This window comes from Canis lupus, chromosome 3 (assembly GCF_011100685.1).
Source record: "Canis lupus familiaris isolate Mischka breed German Shepherd chromosome 3, alternate assembly UU_Cfam_GSD_1.0, whole genome shotgun sequence".
NCBI classification, from domain to species: Eukaryota; Metazoa; Chordata; class Mammalia; order Carnivora; family Canidae; genus Canis; species Canis lupus.
The window spans coordinates 31,288,769-31,307,389 of NC_049224.1; the positions used below are offsets into that span (position 1 = coordinate 31,288,769).

The 18,621-nt window shown below is 35.2% G+C and overlaps 1 protein-coding gene and 1 non-coding gene across 10 annotated transcripts in view; one reads left to right on the top strand and one right to left on the bottom strand.

The window, feature by feature from the left end:
* ANKRD31 (ankyrin repeat domain 31) overlaps window positions 1-18,621 on the top strand; it is a 119,181-nt gene that overhangs the window by 11,839 nt on the left and 88,721 nt on the right. For 7 of the 9 annotated variants that reach the window (XR_005356884.1, XR_005356885.1, XM_038532543.1 and 4 more), the window contains exons 2-6: window positions 337-410; window positions 4,130-4,233; window positions 8,151-8,191; window positions 12,414-12,490; window positions 14,674-14,717. Coding sequence is in view for 6 of the 9 variants with exons in the window: in XM_038532543.1 (XP_038388471.1) it covers window positions 337-410; window positions 4,130-4,233; window positions 8,151-8,191; window positions 12,414-12,490; window positions 14,674-14,717 (340 nt within the window). In the remaining 3 variants the exon portion in view is untranslated. Of the gene's footprint in view, window positions 1-336; window positions 411-4,129; window positions 4,234-8,150; window positions 8,192-12,413; window positions 12,491-14,673; window positions 14,718-18,621 lie in introns of those variants that run through there. The other 2 variants (XM_038532545.1, XM_038532547.1) reach the window with 2 other exon arrangements.
* On the bottom strand, window positions 39-140 carry LOC119871409. Its single transcript, XR_005357503.1, has one exon. It is a non-coding gene; the product is annotated as a U6 spliceosomal RNA (small nuclear RNA).

Sequence of the window (18,621 nt, forward strand, 5' to 3'; positions counted from 1 at the left end):
CCCACTTGTATCTGGCTCATTCACTTAATATAATTCTTTTTAATATGGAATGTCTCATGAATTTGTGTGTCATCTTTGTGCTGAGGCCATGCTAATCTTTATCATTCCAATTTTATTATATATACTGCCAAAGCAAGCACTAGTATAATGTCTTTAAGGTCTATCTATAAATTTTTAATTAGAGGGTACACATCTGAAACAATATTTTGGTACAGATATTAATAGTGGTATAACTAAGAATTTTAGCAAGTTTGGTTTAGTAAAAAACTGTGGTTAAATTGTTAGTCTATGTTTAGGAAACATAACAATTTGTATCTTCTATTTGGTATCTGAAAGGTTGCTCTTTGATCAAGACACATCTCTTAGATCTGAGTACAGTCTCCATCCAGATAGAAGTGGAATGTGCAAAGGTGAGAAATAATTTTTTTCAGTAAGTAGTCCCTTTAATTTCTCAATGTTATTGTTCTATCAACTTCTTTTATTTATTTATTTTTTTAAATTTTTAAAAAATTTTTATTTATTTATGATAGTCACAGAGAGAGAGAGAGAGAGAGAGGCAGAGACACAGGCAGAGGGAGAAGCAGGCTCCATGCACCGGGAGCCCAATGTGGGATTCGATCCCGGGTCTCCAGGATCGCGCCCTGGGCCAAAGGCAGGCGCCAAACCGCTGTGCCACCCAGGGATCCCTCAACTTCTTTTATAATTAGTTTTGTTTTTAGCTTTACACAGAATTAATTTTTTTACTCATCTGTAATAGACCCTAAGGTCTATTACTATAAGGATAGCAAGGAGAATTATAATTTCTGGCAGATGCTATGACTCCTAGAGAGGGCTACAGAGATAGGCAAATGATACCCAGATATCTCTTCTCTTTGCAAAAATTTACAAAATCCTAGAACTTTTTTATTTGCAAAAGTGAATAGTACTTTTTAGTAACCAATCTGATTATTTCAGTCTGAGATATTAAATATTCTTGATATATTTATATATATTTAATTTTAAAAATTTGAGTATAATTGACACATGATGTTATATTAGTTTCAGGTGTATATCAAAGTGATTCAGCTTCTTTATAGGTTATGCTAGGCTCACCACAGTTTTAGCTACCATCTGTTACATACAATGTTTTGCAATATCAATGACTGTTATTTCCTATGCTGTGCCTTTTATTCCTGTGACTCATTTTATTCCATAGCAGGAAACCTGTCTTCTACTCCCTTTCACCCATTTTGTCCATTCTCCTGATCTCTGTCCCTTTGGCATCAGTTAGTTTGTTCTCTGTATTTACAGGTCTGATTCATCTTTTTTGTTTGTTTGTGTATTTGTTTCCTTTTTTTATATTCCATGTAAGAGTGAAATCATATGGTATTTATCTTTCTTAGTCTGACTTATATACTAATAGTGAAGTAGCAGACAGAAATTAAGAAAACAATCCCATTTATAATTATAGCAAAAAGAGTAAAAGACCTATCAATACATTTAACCAAGAAAGTGAAAGACCTATATTCTGGAAACTATGAAATATTGATGAAAGAACAATGTGTAGTAGTAGTCTCCAGAACGTGCTTTTATGATATATAAAGTACCACTAGGAAGAAGTTAGAGGTATGTTTTAATATTGCAACCAAGTTTTTTCTTTGCTTTCCTTCTTCTTTTTTCCCAAATTGATAGACTTTTTATTATTTTTGCTAATATTAAAAGAATAAAAGCTTTTTTATTTCAAACTTATATAATGTAGAAAGTGTAAAGTCACATTTACACTTCCCTACAATTCCACTTCCAACAATTGCCAGTGTTTAGTATTTGTGTATTTTTCTAGACTTTGTATGCCAACTTGAATATCTTTTTTCATAATTGGTATTGTGGTAAATATATTTCTTTCCTTGTTATATTGAGCTACCTCAACCTTTTAAAGTGCTATATATTGGGACGCCTGGGTAGCTCAGCAATTGAGCATCTTGCCTTTGGTTCAGGGTGTGATCCTGGAGTTCTAGGATTGAGTCCTACATTGGGCTCCCTGCATGGAGCCTGCTTCTCCTCCCTCTTCCTGTGTGTCTGCCTCTCTCTTTCACAAATAAATAAATAAAATCTTTAAAAATAAAATAAAGTGCTACACATTATTCTGTATGAATGTATCCTTATTTAATGAATTAATTATATTTTTGTTCTCAAAACTCTAATAAATGTGAATATTCTAATATTTACACTTTTGCCTGCTTTTCTGATTATTTCCTTAGAATAAATAGCTAAAATTCAATTTGTTTTTAAAGGATGGACACATGTTAGATTTTGACATATATTATCCCTAAAAAAGATGGCTTTTTCCTCTAGATCCAACAAAGGATATATTCAGTCTTTGCCAAACCGCTAAGTAAAGTATCGGTTTGTTCTAATTTGCATTTTTTGAAGAATACCAAGTTTAGACACATTTTAATATTGACTATTCATAGTTTGTGTGCATGTGAATTGCTTTATGTCTCCTAAATTATTCTCATTTTATTTTTGATTTATAAGATCATTTTATACACTAAAGGTAATACAACTGTCATATATATGTATTGCAAATAGTTTCACTCAGTTTCCTAGTTAACTTTTAATGTTATTCATGATATATTTTGTATGCAGAAATTGAGATTTTATTTATTTATTTGAGAGGGAGAGAGCACAAGCAGAGGTGGGGGATGGGGCAGGTAGGCGCAGAAGGAAGGGGAGAAGCAGACTCCCTGCTGGGCAGAGAGCCAGATCCAGATCTGGGGTCTGTCCCAGGACTCTGAGATCATGACCTGAGCTGAAGGCAGATGCTTTACCAACTGAGCCACCCAGGCACCCTTAAGTTTTTATGTAGTAAGACCTGTCAGTCTTCTGGGGTTTCTTGGTTCTTTCAAACTTGGAAGTATTTTACCTACCACAAGACCATAAAAGTATATTATCTTTGTTTGCATTTATATTTACACATTTTGTTGCCACTGTCTAAAATATCATTATTTACTTATATTAAATTCCCAGATAGACGTATAGGTCTGTTTTCCACTTCTTGTTTAGTTTCATTGTTCTATTTGACTATTTTTACTAGTCTTCCATCACTACATTATTTTATCAACCTTGGCTTTTAGTACATTTTTGTATCTGATAGGGAAGATACCCTCTTACACAGAGTAACTGGCTATAGCATTCATTCTGAATGAATGCTCCTTTGGTACAAACAGCAATCTCAGTGAAGTAGGAGACTACTCAATGCAAAGTTCTAGTACACTCTCTTCCATCTTTGGTTGATGGGATTTGCTCTAAGCTTGGTGGTTTTCTGAGAGTCTCATGGAAGAAATCCATGTAATTATTTCTTAAGGAGCCTCTCCTTTTCCTATGTAGAGTACATGCTGTTTACCAATGTTTGGTTTCCCTTTAATCCAGTCTTCCTCTTCTGATCTATATTGGGTGTATTTCCTCTCTTCTCATTGCTACTTCACATTTAAAAAAGAAAAAGCTAATTTCAAGAAACAACAACAACAAATTTCTTTGGATCTTTTTAGGAACAGGGAAGGGAAAAATAGTTAAAATATGAGTTCAGGGCAGCCCCAGTGGCACAGCGGTTTAGCGCCGCCTGCAGCCCAGGGCGTGATCCTGGAGACTCTGTATGAGTCCCATGTCAGGCTCTCTGCATGGAGCTGCTTCTCCCTCTGCCTGTGTCTCTGCCTCTCTCTCTCTCTCTCTGCATCTCTAGGAATAAATAAATTTAAAAAATCTTAAAAAACATATGAGTTCAGTTTCCCATCTTAGAAACACAAATTCTGTTTTTTGGGTTAAATACTAGCATTATGAGTTTTCAAAAATGACCTCACATGAAATTAAAAAAGAAGAAAGTATTCCTTCTGGGGGGGGTGGTTAAGTCTGTATATTGTCTCTATGTATCCTTTGTTCAGACCTTTATGTATATGTATCCTCCAGTGTAGTATATGTGTGTCTTTGAAATTAATAACTTAAAAACTTTGATATATAAAAGTGGCAGCTAGGAAGTTATAATTTACAAAATACTTTTTAATGACATTTTGTAGTTTTTATAAAATCATGGAGTCATTGTCAAAGCAGAGCAATTAAACTGTTGCAAGTGATTTACGATGATATTTCATTCTAGGAACATCTCCTGAGATTCAACTTGGGTTCAAACTCAGAGAGAATCCACGAGAACAAAAGAGTAAAAATAAAATAATGCCTCTTAGTGATACTGCACTCCTACAGGTATGTAGCCTGTTGGTTAAATACTTGCTTATTAAAAATTGGAATTGCTGTTTCAAAGAGTGACAAATTACTAACGGTTAATTCTTTTTGTCTGTTAGTTTTCTTCTTTATTCTCTTACTCAGTTTTTACCCTTTCTTAGCTAGTCATTCTGTTTCTTTTTTGCAACTTTGGTGAAAGGCAGGTGTTTTAGAAGGGGGTGTTTAAAATATTTCTCCTCTCCTCTCCTCTCCTCTCCTCTCCTCTCCTCTCCTCTCCTCTCCTCTCCTCTCCTCTCTTCTTCTCCCCTCCCCTGCCCTACCCTCCCCCCCCCTCCAGATGTGGATGTGAGAAAAACAGGTTAAAATAGAATATAGTAATTAGGATTTTCATCTCCAGTGTATGCCAGAGATCATTTTCAATTTGTGAAGATGTTAGTCTGCATGGTATATTTTGAGATATGGTCTACTGAAAGGCCCTTCTGTTACCTTATATGTGTGTGAATGCCTGTGTATGTATATATACACATTTGTATTTTTTTTTTTAATGTGGTCACCCTGGGCAAAGGTTAGGGGTTATTCAGTTAGCACCTTGGCATAAATAAGTCAGCTAACCAGAGATAAGCCACAAAGTCTTAAGGAAGGAAGGGAAAATAGTTTCTTTTTCTCTGAGGATAAGAAGTAACACTTTTATTGAATGTTTTGAGATAAAATACTTTTTATTCATACACATGTTTTTATTAAAGAAGATGGTTAATTTTACACAGATTCAAGACTTCAGGGGAAAATTGCATAGTTGCCTTTTTAGAATAAGATAATTCAGCTGTCTTTTTATTATACTGACAACATTCTCATTAGAGAAATATTATATTCTATTTTGAATCTCAAATTTTATTTTTTTAATCAAAGAATAATTGGCATACAATATTGTATTAGCTTCAGGTGTATAACATAATGATTTGATATGTATATACGTTATGAAATGGTCACCAGAGTAAGCTTAGTTACCATCAGTCACCATACAAAGTTGTTAAAGTCCCCTAGTATTATTGTGTTTTATCAATTTGAGAAAAAGATATTTTAAGTGATGTTACCAGTAACTCATCAATAAATAAAACACTTAATACTAGGAATGTTTATTCTGCTATACTGAATGTGAGCATAGTTGTATGAGATATCTGATGCCTTCTGGTGAGCCAGAAGTCTGGCCAGGGTTTGACTTCCACTACACTTCCAGTGATCCATAATTCAGTTGAATTGGTTTCAGATATTGGATGATCGTTTTTTGTTTGAGGATATATAAATAGATTTGTCTCTTTTCCAGATCCTCCAAATTAGCATATTTAAACTTTTTCATCTCCCACACTCTACTCCCCGCCCCTCCACACATGAAATAAAACAAAAGCTGTTCAGCTTAATGGCCAATCAAAATACAGGGGTGGAAAGGACTGGGTGAATCAAAAGGATAGATAGCGATTTGGATCCCTTAGGAAAGAGTTGATTGAAATGTATCTTTGCAGTTTGGTTAATTAACAAATGACCAATTCCCTCCCTGTTATATTCAGAGGCATTAGCTCCTAAGTGTAATTTTTGCCTACAGAGAAAGAAAGAAAGTAGACTCTTGGAGACAAACTTCCTTCTTCTTTGCTCTCTTATTTTTTGCATTTTCCTTAGTAGGGTCAAGTCATTGATCTATAGTAATGTAAATGAACTGGGTATTACAGGTATTTGAATGAATTATTTTGTGAAGATGCAGAAATATCTAGTGAGTGTATAAATACTCTATTTAATTAATCCTTGGGAATTCCTAGGTTTACTTCTTGAAATTCCTTCTTGTCTCTGGGCCTCTGAATGTCTGCTTGGGAAGTATATATATGGAGAACCAATGTGATAACCTTGAAGTATGTAATGATGCATTATCAGAAAAGAACAATGAATGTTCATTGAAGAAGATTGAAGTTCTCATAGTACTTTGTTTTCCTGTTATTATGACTGTTTCATTGATCAAACAATGCTTGGAAGTTCAGGCTTAAAGGCTTTATTTTCAGAAACCTTTGTTATTGATCATAGAAACATGGAAGGGCCCCAAAGGAAGATCTTTTTCTAAGATCTTATTACCATCCACTTTCATGATAACAAGATATTAAGTGTAAGAATTCTTTTTAGAGTGATGAAAGCCACTGTGCTGTGAAACCTAAAATGGAGGCATTTTATCAGTGCATTGTATCTTTCTTTTTGAAAGGGATACAACTTCAGATTCTCTGGCCTGACTTGAGAATTAGGCAGAATCCATTTAGCTTTTGGCATTTAGCATTGTAACAGAGGTTGTATAATTTTTGGCCTTCAGGGGAAATATTAGAACTGAGAACCTGATAAGAAAAGAAGGCTTATCAGAACCATTATGGATTAATGAAATAAATCCATAGGAATAAAAAGAAGGGACACATCCTTTCTCCTAACTTAATTTCCATAAGTTCTTTTATGGAAAGAAATTTAAAAAAAAACTAAACGAGCTAAACTCTTAGAAGAAAACATAGGGGAAAAGTATCATGACATTGGATTTGGCAATGATTTCTTAGACATGAAAGACCAGACAACAAAAGGAGAAATAGACAAATAGACCCATGACACTTAAAAATGTTTGTGGATTAAAGGACATTATCAACAGTGAAAAGGCAACCCCAGAAATGGGAGAAAATGTTAATAATGTATCTAGTAAAGGATTGCTACCAAGAATATATAAAGATTCTTACAGCTTAGAAAAAAAATTATACACAACTCCCCCCCCCCCAAAAAAAAACAAACTGATTTAAAAGTGGACAAAAGGCACAAACAGAAGATAGGTTAGTGGCCAATAAGCACATGAATAGATGTTCAGCATCACGAATCATTAGGGAAATGTACATCAAAACCACAGTGAAATCCTACCTACACTCATTATGATAGCTATTATCAAAAAACCAAAACAACCAGGGCTGGTGAGGATGTAGAAAATTGGAATTCTTTCTCACTGCTGATAGGAAATGTAGAATGGTGTAGTTCCTGTGGAAAATGGTATGATGGGTCCTCAAAAATTAAACATAGTATCAAATGGTCCAAAAACTCCACTTCTGGGTTTATACCCCAAATAAATGAAAGCAGAGAATCAAAAATATATTTGTATATCCACGTTCATTCAACCATTATTCGCAGTAGCCAAATGGTGATAGCAACCCAAGCATCCACCAACAGATGAGCAGATAAACAAAATGTGGTACATACAAACAACTAGAAAGGGAGGGAATAGGGGCACCTGGTGGCTCAGTGTTTGAGTATCTGCCTTGCCTCAGGTTGTCATCCTGGGATCCCCTATCAGGCTCCCTGCATGGAGCCCTCTTCTCTCTCTCTGCTGTGTCTCTGCCTCTCTCTCTGTCTGTGCCTCTCATACGTAAATAAATAAAATCTTTAAAAAAAAAAAGGAGGAAATAGTGATACATGGTACAACATGGGTGAACTTTTAAGATCTTATGCTAAGTGAAATAAGTTCAGACACAAAAGGATGAATATTGTATGGTTCCTTTTATATTAGGTACTTAGAGTAGTTACAGTAGAGACAGAATAATAGAGAGACAGAAAGAAGGGTAGGTACCAGGAGTTGGGAGAGGGGTGAATAAAGAGTTAATACTAGGTCTGGAGTTTCAGTTGGAAAAGATTAAAGAATACTTTAGATGGATGCTGGTGATGGTTGTACAACAATGTGCACAAAATGCTACAGAACTGTACATGTTCATATGGTTAAAACGGTGAATTTTATGTTACGTATATTTTATCACAACAGAGAAGATGTTGAGAAAGAATAACACAAAAATTATTTTTTAAGAATTATTTTAAACATTAAATTTTTAATTGGTGCATTGTATTAGTATTTATGAATTAAAAGAACACTACCTTTTCCCTGCTAGCAACCTCAAGATGAAATGGAACAAAATCAAACTCTGTTCCAGTAAGTATACTAATTTTTAACTTAATTATATTGTAGTTTTTTGTTGTAATTTTGCACACTAAAATGAATCTTCATTTTCTTAAGAGTTTTAGAATTGTATATTTTTAAATAGTTGCCCCTTTAGCAGCATACAGATGTTATTTATAAACATTCTAGGTAAGTTTCATTTCATGAGCATGATTGGTTCAGATTAAGTTGATTTTCTATTAATATTACTTAAAAAGAAAATTTATAGCATAGCATGAAGGAAGAATTTGTAGACCTTATTGAAATTGGACTTTATAGGACTATTGCACTTTAAAAGGCTTTATCCTTTCAGTTCTTTTAAAACTGTGGTTCTCAAAGTATGGTGTGTTGACCCCTTGGGAATCCTTGAGACTTTTTGCAGAGCGTCTGTGAGATCAAAACTATTTTCATAACAATACTAACCCTTATTTGCCTATTTCATAGTACTGACATTTGCATATTCAGTGCTAAATGGTAAGTAAAATATTGAAGCCTTACTTAGGCTCAGTAGGGCAATGGCACCAAATAGTACTAGTAGTCGCTATATTTTTCATTGCCATGAGCTAGCAGTTAAAAAAGACAAGGAAGGAAAAAGCTAGCTTCACCTAGTGCATTTGATGAAGCAGAAAATTTATTGTTTTATTAAATTTCTACCCTTGAATATATATCTTCTTGATATGCTGTGTGATGTGGGGGAAGTATGCCTAAGTACTTCTTTGCATACCAAAGTGAGGTCCTTGTCTTAAGGAGAGCACTTGTGTAGTTTGAGTTGTAAACATTGTAAGAAAATTAGCTCACCTTTTCTTTTAACTTGAAAGAATAATCAACAAAGTAGTATTCACACTTGAGTATATGACAGACATTTTCTTGAAAATTAATGAAGCAAGCCAATCACTTCATGGAAAACTGCTGATGGTATTTGTTTGCCAATGAAAATATTGAAGCTTTCAAGTGAAAATTAATGTAGGAAAACTTGTTTTTATTGTCCTTAATGACTTCACAGTACTTTAAATTTTCCAGTGAGATCAGTGATAATATTTACTTACAAAGGTGATCTTTTTTTTTAATAAGTTAATTTTTTATTGGTGTTCAATTTACCAACATACAGAATAACACCCAGTGCTCATCCCGTCAAGTGACAAAGGTGATCTTTTTGATGTTTAATCAAAACCCTTACATATATGTGTGTGTATATATATATATATATACATTATATATATATAATCCATATATATATATATAGATTATAAGTATAAGGAAGCTCAGGGACACCTGGGTGGCTTAGCAGTTGAGGGCCTGCCTTCGGCTTAGGGTGTGACCCCGGGGTCCCGGGATCGAGTCCCACATCCGGGTCCCTGCATGGAGCCTGCTTCTCCTGCTGTCTGTGTCTGCCTCTCTGTGTTGTGTCTTTCATGAATAAATAAATAAAATCTTAGAAAAAAAAAGTATAAGGAAGCTCTGCATAACTCAGTGAATCAGTATTTTCTAAAAGACAAATGCATAATGTCACAAAATCACATGCAGATGAAGGGTCCATTCAAAGTACAAGAGAGTCATAGTACAGAATACAAAACTCATTGATGGGGTTTCAATTTCCAGTAACCCTTAAGGAAGTTATTCCTTTTAGAATTTTGGCGTAATACTTGTTTTGGGGTGATACTACAGTTACCCAAAAAGGCTACTGAAATACTCCTTCCTTTCCAACTGTGTATCTGTGTGAGGCTAGATTTTTGTTACATACTTCAAATAAAACACCGTGTGACAAAAGAGTGAATGCGGTAGCAGGTGAGGTGACAGCTGTCTTCTGTGAAGCCATACCTTTAAAAAAGTGCCATTCTTTTCACTACTGTTTTTCATTTTGTAAAATATAATAAATTTTCATAAAACATATTAACATGTTTCAGAATTATTACTGTTATTTATTTTTATTTAGTTATCTTTAATTTTGTTAAGTTTTTATGTTAATTCCAGTATAGTTAATATACAGTGTTACAGTAGTTTCAGATGTATAATGTAGTGATTCAGTAGTTCTGTATATTATTCAGTGCTCATCATGATAAATGTGCTTTTACTGTTATTTTTAAATTAATGATTATTTAAAAGTCTTCTTATTTTAACTTCAAATATATAATATAAATAAGTATATGCACATAAACAAAAGCTCTTTGGGTTCCTCAATAATTTTTAAGAGTTAAAAGGAGACAAAAGATCAAAAAGTTTGAGAGCCACTATGTTTAAATAACCCTATTACTGAATGTATCAGCACTATAAATTTATCTATAGAAGTGGGGAAAAAAGGAAAACTTAGAGACTAACACAGCATCCTTAACTCCACTGCCCAGAGAGAACCATTGTTAACATTTTGCTATATTTCATTTTATTTATTTTTAAAGATTTTATTTATTTATTCATGAGAGACACAAAGAAAGGCAGAGACACAGGTAGAGGGAGATGCGGGTTCCCTGCGGGGATCCTGACGTGGGACTCGATCCAGGGTCTCCAGGATCATGCCCTGGGCTGCAGGCGGTGCTAAACCGCTGCGCCACCGGGGTTGCCCTTAGTCAAAGTTTTTAAAAAAGAATAACATATATCTTCTAATACCTGTTAACACTAGAACAGAATGGGTTTTCCTGCAGTTTTTTCTTGGACATAAGACGTAAAACATTTTAGAAACTTCGGATACTCTCGCTTTGCGAGATCCTAGGCCCCAGGATCACCACCTGAGCCAAAGGCAGAGGCTCAACCCACTACATTTTATTTTAGACTTTCTATATAGTTTTGTTTTTATTTATATTTTCTATGAAATTGGAATAATTCTGCAGATAGTTTTTGTATCCTATTTAAAAATTTTAAGTAATAATTTGTAATTATCTTCTCATGTCATATTTTTAAAAAACATGAATTTTAATGGACTCACAGTATTTCACAGTATAACTTGATTGTACGAGAGTGTGTTTAAGTATTCCTCCATACTTAGACATGTACATTGTTGTCTTGCCTAATATAAATAACTTTTTTAATAATATCGTTGAATTTGTTCAATTTTTAGACTTATGTCTTAAGTTTTATTTTGTAATTAAGGAAAAAAATTTCGTTGTTGAGTCAAAGTATGATTCAGCTTTGTTTTAAATCAGCTTGTTCTTCTCAAAGAATTTCATTTTAGGGAAAAAATCAGCATTCTTTTCTATTTGCCTTCTAGAAATTATTCTGTAAATATATATGAGCAGTTTCATTTCCATTTTCAAGGTAGCTTATATTGATCACTTCTGTTTTTAGACTGGAGAGAGTATTCAATTTATTATTCTTGCTTAGGCTTCAAGTAGCTGGTGTATAAAAACTACTCTTAAAACAGCTGAGGGCACCTGGGTGGCTCAGCAGTTGAGCATGTGCCTTTGGCTCAGGGCATGATCCCGGAGTCCTGGGATCGAGTCCCACATTGGGCTCTCTGCAGGGAGTCTGCTGCTCCCTCTGCCTGTGTCTCCGCCTCTCTCTCTGTCTCTCAAGAATAAATAAATAAATAAAAATATATTTAAAAAAAAAAACCCAGCTGAAACAAGTGGCTTTTTTTTTAAAGGGAGATCTCTTGATTGTGTTTGCATAGTATATTAGATTGAGAAAAAGATAGTTAACTGATTGCTTTTCTTCAATCAACTTTTAATTATCCCGAGGCAGATGATAAAAATTGCAGATTTGGTATGACCCTTATTTTGCTTTCAATCTCTTTCCATCAATATTTCATACATGTTCTTTGCCTACTGAGAAATCAAGAATGAAAAATAATATCTGAGAATTTTCTCATTAGTGACTTGCACTTATATCTAAAACTATAATGACAAACTTTCAGTGTATTTGAAGATTTAGATAGCCAAGATATATAATTCAGGACCAGTTTTTTCTCCCCCACTACCTTATTTGGCACATAGTCATCCCAAAGTGACTTTCACACCTAAACTTTAGGTTATCTTGTTAGTACTCCTGATTCTTCATCCATTAATTTTTTAGTTTGTTCCTTCATTTTTGCAGTCACTTGAAATGTAAATGTTACCAAAATCATAGTAATTATAAAAGTAATTGGAATGATGGAACAAAAAAAATTATGCAGTTTTGAAATTCCTTTAGATAAAAAAGCTTAAATTATACTTCAATTAGAATAGTGTTTTTTTCTTTTCATTTCTAAATTTGTATTTATTTATTAAATAATTGATTTATTTTTTAGGAACAGAAAAAGTTTTCCATTGTTCACTGTATCATTTTCCCAGGCTAAACTTCCACTGAACCACCAAAGCATTCAAGGTATGTTTTTATGTGTAGAGTCATATAGAGTAAATTTGTCTTTGTCTAAAAATGGAAGGCTTAATTAGGTATGGATTGATTTATTTGCATTAGTGGCTCTCAGAAGGCCAAATGGGAAGAGGTTACAAGTGTGGAAAATACAGGACATTTGGCCTTTTGAGAGTCATTAATGCCCTATGATACTATTGGCGTCTTTGCACTCTTATCACCACCCTCATTGAACTTCTGAGTCGGAAGTCTTTAACTGGCTATTCCTTTAAAAGTGCTATGGGCACCAGAATTATGACTTCATGGTGTTTCTTGCTGCTGTAAAGTTGATGTGAGTAGACACCCATAGAATTGGTAGTCCCCTTCCCTTCTGGCAGTTCATTGCAACACCCTCTGCCCGTCATTCCTCGCAGAGTGTTCAGAACAGAAAGTTCATTTTATTATTATCCTAGATTTTAGGTTAAATCACATATAAAGAAACTATGAAATTGTTAGCTAGGATAGCTAATTCTGTTTTAATACAATCATACAGTCTTCCTTCCAATTCAAAAGGTAATTGTAACCAAATTATAGAATGGTCAAAATAAACAAATTATCTCTAGTAATTGTTATAATTGTTTATAAGTTAAAATTCAGTTCCTCTAAGCATTTTCTTCTCATTTGCTACTTTAGAATTGTGTTTTATACGTAAATACATACTACTACTACATTTTGCCTCTTTCTAGTGTTAAATAGAAAATGTACAAAACCTTTTAATAATTTATTAAAGGATAGACAAAAACTCAAGAAAAAATTTTAATTTATAAAAACTAAGAACATTTTGTAGTTAGAAAATGAGAATTCTTTCAAATATGTTTATTTTTAATACAGTAGTCAAAGGTAGTATACTGTATACCAGCTTATCACATTGTTAAAATACTATTGGCATAAAAGAATGATCATTTTGATGATGAGATGATTAAAAACAACATAGAAATAGTTGGCATTTGAGGATGTTCTTTACAATTCAGAGAAGAAGAGGATGTAGTCTTATTCTCTCATTTTAAACTAATGCCCCAAGGATCTGACAGTTTAAAAACAACAAAAAAGATAATTGAAGATGTATCTATTACAGTGTTTCTTTCATTTGTACTAAATTTTAAACGACCAGAGATAAAACTTTAAATGAGAAGGTATACATAATAGGACATATTACCATTATCGCTTGGCACAAAGGATTCTAATGCAAGGATAAGAAGTTATTTATTCTTAATAATGTTTTGCTCATCATCCTGTGAGGGTGTGCAATACCATGATGTTAACCCTCCTAGCATTTTTCATAGCTTATCATCATCAAATGACAAAGGTGAAGCAAAGCAAAACAAAATCAAAAAAATAAAAAAGAGATTTTTGCATGATGTGAAGCTCAGCAAGCATATTTATACTTATTTTTTCACCTGAAAAATCTGTCTTGCTTGTGGGATGCATGCTAAGGTTTAGCACATAATTCCTTGGCTTATGCTGTAGCTCTTGATATTGCCTAATCAAAAGAAACCAAAAGAATGACTCAAACATATGCTTGAAACACCAGTGAGCCCTAACTTCCTACCTAATTATGTCATAGTGCTGGGCCTTGATGGTGAAGGTTGGAGGCAAAAGGTGTGAAGTTGGAGAAATACCTTTTTTCCTGATACTCCTTCAGCTTCACTTGGTATGAGTTGCAGAGGGAGCAAGATGAAAAGGCGATGATAAAGTGGAATTCACTTTAAGACAACTTCTTGATTCCCTTTGGCCCTATATGGGTTTCTTTTCATGCCTAATTTGACAGCATGAATTTAATTTATATTCTATTACTTATAATGGAGGAGATAATGACCCTGAAAAAGTAGATATGATTATTCCTCCTATAGTTACATATACATAGAATAACTCAGCCAAAATAGAGAGGCTGGCTTTTAGCTAAACTAATTCTAAATAATTATAGTTTTACCTATTTTCATGAAAGTTTTAAGAAATGAAAGAATTTTCTTTTTCTTTTTTTAAGAATTTTCTTTTGTAACTCTATTGCCCCCGTGATACTTTTATACCAATAAGTAAGTATAATAGTTACATATATTGCATGAATGCATTTCAAGTTATATTGATTAAGAAATGCTAAGTAAGCATGTTTTTAGTGCTTTAATAAAACTGGAATAAAACATATTGTTATCTTCTAGGGCCTGAGGCCGAAAATTCTGAAATTTTGCCAAACCCAGAAAAGGTTGGTCTATGTAACAGAGATTAGCTATGCAGATCATGTGTTTAGATTATATTTAAACATTATATTGATTAGGGTGCCTGGGTGACTCAGTCAGTTAAGCATGTGCCTTTTTGGCTCAGGTCATGATCCAGGGCCCTGGGATCAAGTCCTGCATTGGGCTCCCAGCTCAGCGGGGAGTCTGCTTCTCCCTCTCCCTGCTCATGCATGCTCTCTCTCTCTCTCCCTCCCTCCCCCTCTCACCCTCACCCCTTCTCTCAAAAAAATCTTTTTAAAAAATTGTATTGATTAAAGTATCAAGCCCATTTAGGTTCTTTCCTTGCATAAGAATATGACTAAACCATTACAATAGACAGAAATATATTCTTGTCTAAAAATCCTTTCCAGTGTTTCTTATACTGTTCTTCCTTATCTCTAATAAAATCATATTTTCTTGATCTGTGTTTTTGTATTTTAATTCTGGTATAGTTAATATCCAGTGTTATATTATTTTCAGGTGTACAGTATAGTGATTCAGCAATTCTGTAAATTAGTGCTAATCAAGATAAGTGTACTCTAATTCTCTTCACCTATTTCACCCATCCTCCCCATCCACCTCCCTTCTGATAACCATCTGTTAGTACTCTATAGTTAAGAATGTTTTTGGGGAATCCCTGGGTGGCTCAGCGGTTTGGCGCCTGCCTTTGGCCCAGGGCACGATCCTGGAGTCCCGGGATCGAGTCCCGCGTTGGGCTCCCGGCATGGAGCCTACTTCTCCCTCTGCCTGTGTCTCTGCCTCTCTCTCTCTATCATGAATAAATAAATAAAATCTTTAAAAAAAATGTTTTTTAGTTTGCCTCTTTGTTTTGTTTCTTAAATTCCACATAGTGAAATCGTATTGTATTTGTCTTTCTCTAAATTATACTCTCTAGATCAATGTATGTTGTTGGAAATGGCATGATTTCATTCTTTTTTTTTATGGCTAATAATGTTCTTGTGTACATATATATCATTACTTCTTTATCCATCTGTCAATGGACACTTGGGCAGCCTCCATAATTTGGCTATTGTAAATAAAGCTGCAATAAACAGAGGGATGCATATATCCTTTCAAATTGGCATTTTCATATTCTTTGGGTAAATGCCCAGTAGTGCAGTTAGTGGATCATACAGTAATTCTATTTTTAATTTTTTGAGGAATCGCAGTGCTGTTTTCCACAGTGGCTGCACCAGTTTGCATTCCCTCCAGTAGTGCACAAGGGTTCCTTTTTCTCTATATCCTCACTTGTTTCTTGTGTTTTGATTTTATCTATTCTGACAGGTGTGAAGTGATACCTCATTGTGGTTTTGATTTTGTGTTTCCCTGATAAATTAGTGTTATTGAGCATGTTTTCATGTGTTTGTTGGCCATCTGTATGTCTTCTTTGGAGAAATGTCTATTCTTGTCTTCTGCCCATTTTTAAAATTCTATTATTTGGGGGTTTCTTTGTATTGAGCTGTATAGGTTCTTTGTGTATTTTCGGTGCTAACTAACTCTTTATCAGATATGTCATTGCAAATATTTTGTCCCAATCTTTTAGTTTTGTTGATTATTTGTTGTTGTTTGTTGACTCTTTCCCTTGCTGTATTGCTATAAACTTCCTTCTTGGAACTGCTTTTGCTGCATCCCAAACTTTTGGACTGTTGTGTTTTTGTTTCATTTGTCTCCATGTATCTTTTTATTGATTTATTTGTTCATTTGTTTTTTAACAAAAGATTTTGTTTATTTATTTGAGAGAGACAGGGATAGCAAGAGAGAGCACTGGCTGGGAAGAGAGGGAGAAACAGGCTCCCTGCTCATTGGGGCTCCATCCCAGGACCCTGGGGTCATGACCGGAGGCAAAGGCAGGTACTTAACCAACAGAGCCACCCAGGTGTCCCTATGTATCTTTTTTTTTTTTTTTTAAGATTTATTTATTTATTTGAGAGAGAGAGAGACGGAGGAGCAGCAGAGGGAGAAGGAGAAACTCTAAGCAGACTCGAGTCACCACAGAGCCCAATGTGGGGCTTGATCTCATGACCCAGAGATCATGACTTGGGCGGACACCAAGAGTCGGATGACTAACTGATTGCAGCACCCAAGTGCCCCTTATTTGGCTTTACTTATTGTTGTGGGCAGTATGTGGTTCTTGTGTTGCTAGTGACCCAGTTTGGGAAACCTTGGGATTGAATTGAGTCAGACAGACCAGGCATTAGTCAGAGAGGCAGTATCACCAAACTGCAGGGCACATTCCCTGTGTTGTCCCCCTAGAAGCTTTTGTTGGTGGGCAATGCCTGCAGTTAGACCAGCATTTTGCCCCTAGCCCACTGCTGGAGTTGCATTTGGACTGATAATGTGTGATTGTCTTTCCTTCTCCGTGAAGCAAGAGTCACTTTGGAGTGGTGTTGGCCCCTACTGGGGCTGCTTACACCCTGGGAGGCTCATTGCATTGTTTTGTTTGGACTCTGGCAGATAGTTTATTGGAAAGGGTGGATCCATAAAATCTGCAGGAGTGGGAGGTGCATTGTTTAGCAAGTTAGGTAGCAAGTGTCTGCATCCTGTCCTGCTGGTTCCCCCACATGGGCTTGTGCTTCAGCTGGGGGTGGACGGGGTAGGAAATGGCACCTGTCAGCTCCTTTGTTTCTGGTGAGGTCTTGCAAGGATCCCTGCCCCTCCATCACATGCTCTGAGATGAATAAACAAATCTCCCACCCCTGTTCCCCAGGAATTTTTCAAATTGCTGCTGCTTTGGTGTATCTCTGCAGGCTGTTTTTTTGTGCTGTTTCTTTAAGTGGGGACTGTTTCACCCTTCTGACAGAGCCAGCAAATTTTGAAAGTTCTAGGTTTTAAGTCCCAGTGGTTGTAAGAACTCAAGAAATTCGACCCCTTTGGTTTTCAAAGCCAAATATTATGGGAATTTGTCTTCCTCATGCAGGCTTCCTCTCAGTGTGATAGTATGTTTTTCTCCTATCTCCATCCCAGTGGAGTTCCTCCCTCCCAGAGAGGGTCCTGCAGGTCTGTTTAGCTCCCCACTACATCTCTGCCCTTCCTACTGTCTTCGGTCTGGCCTTTTCTCTATACATAGCTATGGAGTTTGTTCTGCCAGTGTTTGGGTCATTTTCTGAATTATTTACACCAGTGTAAGTTTACTTAGTTGTATCTGTGGGATGAGGTGAGCTTAGGGTCCTTCTACTCCACCATTTTCCTTAGAATGTACCTTGATCTACATTTCATATCCAGTGTTTTTAGTCTCATATATCTAGAAGAGAAGTATGAAACTTATCAAACTAATTGCTGAGATGATGTAGCTAAAACACCTTCTGTTGGTTTGTCTGTTACCACAGTTCATTTAATTTTTCTGCTAGATACCGCTTTTGCACATATACTGAGTTCTCGTTCACGTTTTGCTTTCTGTTTGGTGCTATTGGGGAATCAGAGGACTGTAAGACGGACTGTCCACAGCAGACTCAAGCAGTCCAGGACTTCCCCAGGTCAACCCTGGCAAGCCTGTACCTTATTTGATCTTAACTATACCTTATACATTACCACCTCCATGCCTTTGTTCAAGTCAGGAGCCAAAAAGCAAGGGAAAGAACATAAAATTTGGAACCAGATAGTGTGTGTTTCAAGGAAAAATATGTCCATTTTCATGTGTAGAATACCAATAGCAATACCCATTTCACAGGATTATTGTGAGGACTGAGAACAATGATAGCCCATGGCATCTGGTACCTACTTGATCCTTAATATGTGTTTTACCCTTCTTCTCCACTTTTAAAAATCTTTAATTTTTGGGTCAAGTCCTTTTTCCTGTATGGTTCTATCTTAGATAATTTTGGTGATCTTGACCAAAGTAATTGCTCCATCTTAAGAGTTCATTATTCATTGACTACATCAGTATTTGTCCAT